This window comes from Dipodomys merriami, unplaced genomic scaffold (assembly GCF_024711535.1).
Source record: "Dipodomys merriami isolate MVZ:Mamm:240054 unplaced genomic scaffold, mDipMer1.0.p SCAF_14, whole genome shotgun sequence".
Taxonomy (NCBI): Eukaryota; Metazoa; Chordata; class Mammalia; order Rodentia; family Heteromyidae; genus Dipodomys; species Dipodomys merriami.
In genome coordinates, this window is record NW_027202715.1 from 30,500,748 (window position 1) to 30,509,645 (window position 8,898).

The 8,898-nt window shown below is 45.9% G+C and overlaps 1 protein-coding gene across 1 annotated transcript; it reads right to left on the reverse strand.

The window, feature by feature from the left end:
• Positions 1-805: 805 nt before the first annotated feature.
• Dkk1 (dickkopf WNT signaling pathway inhibitor 1) lies at positions 806-3,187 on the reverse strand. The gene is made up of 4 exons (XM_070020442.1): positions 2,942-3,187; positions 2,509-2,671; positions 1,226-1,369; positions 806-1,094 (listed from the first exon to the last, which is right to left on the reverse strand). The coding sequence occupies exons 1-4, from the start codon at positions 3,185-3,187 to the stop codon at positions 841-843; spliced, it is 807 nt and encodes a 268-aa protein (XP_069876543.1). The 3' UTR covers positions 806-840.
• Between the last annotated feature and the right edge of the window lie 5,711 nt (positions 3,188-8,898).

Below are 8,898 nucleotides of genomic sequence, written 5' to 3' on the forward strand. Positions count from 1 at the left end.
TTTCAGTTTATCCCTAGAGAACACATTTTTATTTAAAGTTATCCAATATGGTCTTAGTTTGAGATAATAGATTTTCTCTGATCCTATTAAAACATGCAGAGCTTTTATTTCTCTAGACCACACACACACACACACACACACACACACACACACACACACACACACACACACACACACACACACACACACACACACACACACACACACACACACCCCTCTAAGATCACCGACCTGAAACTTATCTGTACTTGTAATGTGTCATGATTATATTACAGGTTAAATTTTATTTCAAAACTATCACAGCCTGCACAAAAATATAATCTAAGCACACAGGCAGTACCCTTCAAAAAACAAGCCGGTATTTCCATATTAAAGTTTAAATACCTATCACTTGTCACTCCAAGAGCTCCTGGCATTCTAAAGTTTAGATTTAAAGGGAGAGAGAGTTAGGCATGCAAGAACTATAAGCTGAAGTTATTTATTTCAATTCCATATAGAATATCAGAGTTCAGAGAACAATCAATGTGTACAAAACTTTACATAACAAGAGAAACAAGAGACAATGCAGCACCTCTGAAGGGAAAAATAATTAAAAGTTTTGTTGCATTTACAGGTTAAGTGCCACACAGAGAATTTACAACACAGTAATTTACTGCAATCACAAGGAGTTCCTTCAAGAAACGAGGGTCTTACACTCCAGATTTTTGAAAGGTATTGTCGGAATGCTTAAACGATCACCATAAAACGTGTACATTCTCAGGACTGAACTGATAAAAGTCATAAAAGATTTCCGTAGCATATATTATATAAAAGGAGTCCACTGCATTTCGGACAGCTGGCTTAGTGTCTCTGACAGGTGTGAAGCCTGGAGGAATTACTGGCTTGATGGTGGTCTTTCTGTATCCGGCAAGACAGCCCTTCTCCGCAGTAACAGCGTTGGAATATCTCCAGCCCATGGGAGCCTTTTCGCCTGTGCTTGGTACACACTTGACCTTCTTTGAGGACAGGTTTGCAGATTTTGGACCAGAAGTGTCTAGCACAACACAAGCCGGTGGCGCAATCTGAGGATCGCAGGCAGACGGAACCTTCTTGACCTGGGGAAGGAGACAAGAGACAAAGCACATCAGTTACATGGTTACACCTGTGCCAATTCACGAAGCGAATTCGGCTGACGTTTCCGTTCCGCTTCCAGAGAAGAATAAAAGGGTAAGGTCCTTGCGTCTACCTTTGGTGTGATATATTTTTGAAGACAGCGTGGTCCTCCTAGCGTAGCTATCCAAGGTGCCATGATCGTTACCAAAGCTTTCAATGATGGTTTCCTCAATTTCTCCTCGATGGAAGTGACTGTGGTCAGAAGGCACACATAGCCCTAAGGAAGCCGGAGGTAGAGATTAATTTCCAAGCTGTAGCATGTTACAGCCCTAGCAGGGCTGTTCTGAAATCGGACTTCCCTAATAGTTTAACTCCCTGGTATGACTGCAAAACTGCCCAGATAAACAGACCAAAGGATCGGCCAGTAAATCGTCTAGCCGTGAAAAATGCATTCCCACGGACTCTGCTAGTGGCAGTAATACTTCTGTCCATTTTCATATTATCTTTTTATTGGGGGGAGAAGAAATTCACTTATTTTTATCTTAAACAAAAAGAGTTCCTCTTGCCGAGGGGCTGTATGAGCACGGATGGACTGAGGAAAACGAATGCAGTGCCAGCTGCCCGGCTGATGACAGTTTCACCCAGCAGTTCCTTTACTATATAATTTCGATATTACAGAGATTGAGTTCGCCCATTCTGCACTGCCGCTGGATGCTTGGGAGGGTGGCCACCCAGTGAGTTTATTTTTAGAGACCTCTTGGGCTGTCTGAGTCTACCTCTTTGAGACATTAAAATCCTGTGGATCTGTGGCTGGGGTGGAGGGGCGGGGAGAAGAGTGCTTATTTTAAGGTGAGGGGGAGGAGGGGAGGAGCGTGGACGGAGGAAGGATGTCCAAGCCAGCCTGGATGCCAGACCCTCCAGAAAGCCCGCATAGGTGGCCAGGGAAGATGCATTTTAGTCTGGGTTTTGACTGACAATCTTTTGCACTTCCAGAGAAAATAAAGAAGAGACAGTTGGGCCAAAGTCGTCTTTAAGGAACATGAGATAGGCAGATCATTGCCAGGGTTTGGTCTTAGTCTCAGAATTGCACCCCCCTCCATCCCTCATTCCTAGCCCTCCTCATTTTCTAAGTTGCGCCCCCCTGACCCCCAGGCTTCCTGAAGAAGACAAACTTTTAACGAGGAAGATGGGGCGGGGGGGGGGGGTGCTTCCCAGACCTCTGGATGAAACACGTGTAATGCAGACATTCCAAGAGGCACCTTGCAAACTTAAATCTCCTTGGCGCAGGTGGCACCCACCCCAGCTGGCCCCAAAGATACACAGAGCTTTCTTCCCCTTCTCACACAATCAGGGGCCGGGGGGGGGGGGGGGGATGGAGGGGGAGAGGGGTGGGGGGAGGGCTTCAGGGAGACTCACCGTTTTTGCAGTAGTTCCCGGGGCAGCACATGGCGTGGCGCACGCAGCGCTTGCGCCGCTTCCGGCAGGCCAGGCAGATCTGCGCGCCCGCGGCCCCCGCGCGGAGCGGGCTGGCGCAGTACTCATCCGAGCCGCACTCCTCGTCCTCGGCGCAGGGGTACGGCTGAGGGAGGGGAGCCGGAGGCGGACGGTGAGGCCCCCAGGTTCTGCGTTTACCCCGAAGCATCCCCCGACCCCCGCCGTCCAGCCCGGGGTGATCATCATGGAGCTTCTGTACAAGCCGCGCGCGTGCACCCCCACCCCACCCACTGCTGCCCCAGTGCAAGCGGAATCTCCCACATTCCCTTCCCTCCGGGCCAGACGTGAGGCCATCATCACACACCCCACTTCCAGGGCGCTGCATGTCTGTCCCCCCCCCGAATCCCCATCTCACCTGGTAGTTGTCCAGGGTCTGGTACTTGTTCCCGCCCTCGTACAGCACCCCGGGCGCCACGCTGACGGCGGAGCCGGGGTGGCCGGCAGCGCCACCCAGCGGCGGGGGCAGGTTCTTGATCGCATTGGAATTGACCAGCACGGAGTTCAAGGTGGCGCCCACTCCCAGCTGAGCCGGGTGGCCGAGAGCGGCCACTAGAAAGGCGACTGCGAATCGAGCGGCCACCCGTGCGCCCGCCACCGTCATCGCCGAAAGAATCAAGTGCAAAGAAGGCCGGGGAGGGGGAAAGAATGAATGTCACTTTGCCAACGGGAGTGGGGGGGGGGATGCAGGCGCGGCGGCTGCAGAGTTTGGGGGTGCAGGGGGTGTCTGCAACCTTCAGCTGCGGGGAGCGCGCAGCGCAGCTCTGCTTCGCCCAGGCCACCACGGCCGCCTTTATACCCGGGGCTGCGCGCATTCCCGGCCCCTTGGGGGGTAGACAACAAAGCCCAGGATGGGATTTCAAAGCGTTGGGAGGGACTGGAAGGGGGTGTGTTTGTACACACGGAGTTGAAGGGGTGTGTGTGACACTCTTCACCCCGCCCTCCCTCGGCGGCCGGCCCCGCGCTGGGGCAGCCCGCCTAGCTCGACCTGGAGTGACAGCTCGCAGGGCGCATTAGAACCCGTGGGTGATGTTAATCAACCCAGCTGGCAGAACTCTAGGAGAGCTCTGGGTCCCCCTTTTGCAGTGGGGACTGATTTTGTTTTTCAGAGTCACAAGGGTAGGCTAGTGACTGCAAAACCACTTTTTTTTTCTTTTTCTCTTAGGCTGGTTTATTGTGCACACAAATAATTCTAAATTAAGCATTGAATAATATTCAGTAGCTCAGTATTAACTATCAATCTGATCGCTCACTCGAAGGCTCTAGGAAGAGGTACCCTGATTAACCCTTTAGCGACCAGATTCGGATGAAGTTCACCTCGAGGCTCTCCTCCACCCCTCCCTCTCCCTACCACCATCAGAAGAAAAAAAAATGTGCAAAGACAGGGAAATTTACACATCAAACGAGGATAAGAGGGGAGAAGAAAGAATTCTCTTTTGATGGGACGTTTAAAGAAGGAGGCGAGAGACTTACATTTGGAAACTAGATCAGTGGTGAAGGGAAATGACCAACGGATAATCAAACTACTTACTGTGGTTCTTTGAATCTGGTCATTTGGGGCAGTAGATGAACTTGATTAGGCAGACACAGGAGATCAAAGTGGCCTGTAGCTGGCCAGGACAGAGTCCACTGTGCAGGGTCAGCCATTCCTGCCTGTCTTGCCAGGGGCTCCACTTTCTCAGTGGTGGGTTAATGGAGGAAGATAAGAACCCCTCAAGGCTCAGGGCCTGACTTCCTCATTACTATTGCATATCCCAAGGCTTGAGAGAGCTTGTTTTGATCCCAACTCCTGTCTTTCTCACCACACAGGACAGAAGAATAAGTTCTACTACAGGGAGGGGGGGGGGAGGCTGGAAGTGAACCCGAGAATTCACTTTTTATTGTTATCATTAAGAACTTATGCAAAGAGGTTACAATTCCATATCAGGTTATGAGTGTGATGCTCCGACCCACAAGTTACCAGAGTGAATTTAATGTGAATGACATCAGTGTGTAAAAAATAATAAAGTACAGCTGGTAATACTTATGAATTACAATCATTATCTACTTAGCCACTAAAAGTACATTAGAATTAGTGCCACATCACTGTCCTACCATTTGTGTTATAACTAATATCTTCATTTTCCCTTTTGGGGTGTGTATATGTGGGGTAATATGTGGTGGCAAGGTAAGACATGAAGTGAATTCAGATATTTATGAGCCAGAGGGATCATTTTTGACAATGAAATTCAAGTTCTTACCTGGCACTGGTGGCTCATTCAGGAGGCTGATATTGGAGGAATTCACTTTGAAGCCAGTCAGTCCAGAAAAGTGTGTGAGATTCTTATCTCCAATTAACCATCAAAAAGCTGGAATTGGGGGCTGGGAAGGTGGCTCAGTGGTAGAGTGCTTGCCTTGCATGCATGAGGCCCTGGGTTCAATTCCTCATCACTACATAAGCAGAAAAGGCTGGAAGTGGCACTGTGGCTCAAGTGGTAGAGTGCTAGTCTTGAGCTGAAGAGCTGAGGGACAGAGTCCAGGCTCAGAGTTCAGGCCCCATGATCAACAACAACAAAAAGCTGACAGTGGAGCTGTGGTTCAAGTGGTAGAGTGCCAGCCATGAGCAAATAAAATTAATGGACAGTGGACAGGCCCTGACTTCAAGTCCCAGTAGAGACACAAAAAAAGTTCAAGTTCTCTTTATTCTAAACAGCAATTAGAAAAGGTAGAGTAATAAGAAAATTATAGTAATGAAAAGATACAAAATGCACATAACTGTTTAATAACAAGTTGGCCTTATATGTGTGAGAAAATGTGAGTTTGAAAATAGAAGAAATGACTGAAAATCACTGTTGAATAGAAAAGACTGGATGTATTTATCTTATGTTCCTGCAACCTCTGGAATATCTGTAATTACCGCACACTGATCTAATATAATCATGACTGGGAAGGCCACCAATGGTAACCAGTGGTAGTCTAGAAGAAATAGACTCTTGAACTTGACAAGGAATGAAATTTACGAAAGAGTCTGTCATGATATATGTTCTGTTTCCTGAGTTCCAAGATTCCTGCAGGGACAGTCTTCTAAGCAGTTCCTCCTTAGAGCTTTTAATTTCACTGATGTTCCTCTCTTTCAGACTTCCATCTTTCTTGTGAAATTTCCACTGGCTTATTGAGAAATTATAGCTTGACATTATAACGTGGATTAATCCTTCTGTATGTCTTTAGGTGTTACTATGAATGTATACAATGGTGTAGACTTGGCTAGTTTACTAGAATTATTTTGAGTAAATAAAATATTTAGAAACAAAGGAGAGACTTTTAAATTGTGTTTTATAAAGAGAACACCAGAATTAACAATGCAGCAAGAGTCCCTGGGTAGATTATGGCTACCAGACAGTGGACTTGAACTTCATGTCAGTACAGAGACATTATCATGCAGAAGGGTAAAGGAATAGGAGAGTTTAGGTGTCACATTGTCATTGCAGAATATTAATAATATCAATAATTAATGTGTGCAGCACTTTGGGAGTATTACAAAATCTATATAAACTATCTTAAACTTGTATAATGTTGAAATTTAAGGTAAGAAATTGACTACCTATCTGAAGAGTTGAAGTATCTTTCCTGGTCCTATTATCCTAGTTAAGTACTGCTATAGATACATTTATGGTACTTCAAAGTCCAATGTCTTTCCCTATTTTAAGAAGAAGTGGTCCATGACTACTACATGTTAACATCAGTGCACACAGCTCGCTGAGAGTTTGCATTCACAAATGAAACCTATAGGCTATTTTTACCTTCATTTGTACTTAGGTTCTTCCTGAGTTTGCCATGAGTTAAGAAGCTAATAATGAGTAGGCAACATATCTGAGTTCCTACTATGTGCCATCCACTGTTCCTGGTGCTGCTTGTTAAAGATGAATACTCATCTAATCCACCTTCAGTTAGTCGGGGAGGAGAATTATGTGAGGTAAACTCATTCAGGAACCTTCTTTTCCAAATGGAGAACTTTGCTTTTTTAATAGAGTCGTCACCCTTTGAAAATCCTCTCCAAGTTCTGGTTTACTCACAGATATTAACAGCAAGAAGAAGATAGGTAAAGAGTAGAAGGGAAGCTAGGCATCAGTGGCTCACATCTATAATAATAGGTACTAAGGTGGCTGAGATCGGAGGACCAGCCTGGGCAAGAAAATTCAATGGGACTCTTTATCTCCAATCATCCACAAAAAAAGAGAGAAGTGGAGCTGTGGCTCAAGCAGCCTAGCCATGAGCAAAACAACTCAGGGATGGCCTCCAGGCCCTGAGTTCAAGACTTAGAACCTGTGCATGTGCACACAAGCATGCATGCACGTGCATGCATGCATGTGTGTGCACACACACAGGTAAAGGGAAATTCATTCTGTTAATATTCAGTGGTGCTCACTATTAGCAGTAGATCATGAAGGAATCGATAACAGGATCCTTGTTTTTAGGGAATTATGTTATGTTGAAAAATATGTTCAGGTGGGAATGGGATCGAGTCCATCCCATCTCCAAACAGATTCTATTTTTGATGCATATTGGTCCTGGAAAAGTCCAAGAACTATACCCAACCAGTGTGAAGGAAGAGGAGGCGATCAGATGGTTTTCTGAGCCTCTCCAACAGCTCGAAGCAGGACTGGCGTAGGCAGTCTATTACATTCAGTTTATTTTGTCCTGCAGAGAACTGTTATTTGATCCAGTCTAGATAATGAACACATTTTATATGTAAGTTTAATATTAGAGTTAGAGCAGGAGAACTATGTTTACCCCAACCGAATTGAACCTTGTCACTCAGCAAGGGCATTTGGCAAAGCTGTCTCATATTCTAAAGTGCTCCATTCTAGGCACTGAATATCATCAGCCTCTTCATCCAGGAGACAAACCCACCCATAGTTTGCCATTGCAAACTAATTTTCTATCTTTGTTATCTGAGGTGCTTTTATGATGGATACATATTGGTCTCCCCCACATCTGCTTTCCTCACTCCTTTTCATTCTTTCAATCTTCTGCTTTGTTAAATCAAAGGAAGTAGATTCATTGACATTTCATTTCATTTCCCTAGGAAATCACAGAATCACAGTTATCTACCTGTTTTTGCGGATGCCTCTCTTGAATTTATGGCAGGCATCTCTCATCCCTGGTGTTAAAAAAAAAAGGTCAGGTCTTTCTTATTGGCTTTTTAAAAGATATTTGGTCTTAATGCTCTTCATAAGGTTACAGAGCTTTCAGACTGGGCCTGGGGTGGGATTCCCCGGAGAGGGGGGATTTTCTGCAGTTCCCAGTACAAAGAGAATGGGAGATCTGGTGATAATGACTGTGTTTATTTGGCCAGTGGTGATGGCCAGTCAAGATAAACCTGGCTTCATGAGGGTTCTCTAACCCAGCCCAGAGTGAGAATAGAGCCCAGAATCCAGCAGGACTTGACTAAATACAAGCATGGATGGGGGTCTGTATCTTCTCTGAATTCAGGACACTGGGAAAAGTGTGTTGTGTGAAGGCCTGGGCCACTGTGCAGCCCCTTCCCTATGGCCTGACCATAGGACAGGCCAGCAGGGGGACACAAGACCCCCCAGGAAACAGCATCCAGGTCTAGAGAAAACTGTCCTCAAGTCACTGGGTTCTTACACATTACTTTACTAAATCATTTAGGTGTTCTCTGAGTGTTATGGTCATGGTGTCTGTATGCCCCCAGCTAAACTCTGGGCTCTTCCATGGTGATTGGTGGATGTGGGACCTTGATTTCACTTGAAATTTCACTTGAAGTGGGCGCTGGGTTTTCATTTGTGAATGGGAAGCCACAGGGGAGGTGGATGGATGGAGACTCTGTTTGCTTGGGGAGAAGCAAGCGGAAACTTCTGTCCCTCTTTCTCACCAAGTGTTGCCAGAGCAAGGCCTTTTGTCTTTTGGTGAAGTGTCTTGCCAGATGCCTTCTGTTTTGCAGCAGCCTAAAGTTCATGCACGATTCCTTGTAATCGATAACTATGCTGATTTTGAAAAAAAAAAAAAAAAAGCTGTCATGTGAAGTCTAACTCCCTGGAAATGAGACGAATTACTAGAACCTGGTGTTTTTTTTTTTTTTTTTTTTTTTTTTCCAAAAGATGTGCGTGATGTGTGTGTGCTTGCACGTCGGGACAGAGGGAGAAAGGAATAGGGAGAGAGAGAAAGAGATACAAAACAACCAGAGACAGAGAGAGGAGACAGGGACAGAGGCGGTGATTATTTTCTTTTCGTTACAAAGTTAGGGTAGTAGAGTTAGCTGATCTTTCCAACTATCATTAAACTTCACGCTAGTGAATTTTACTAGGATCTCGA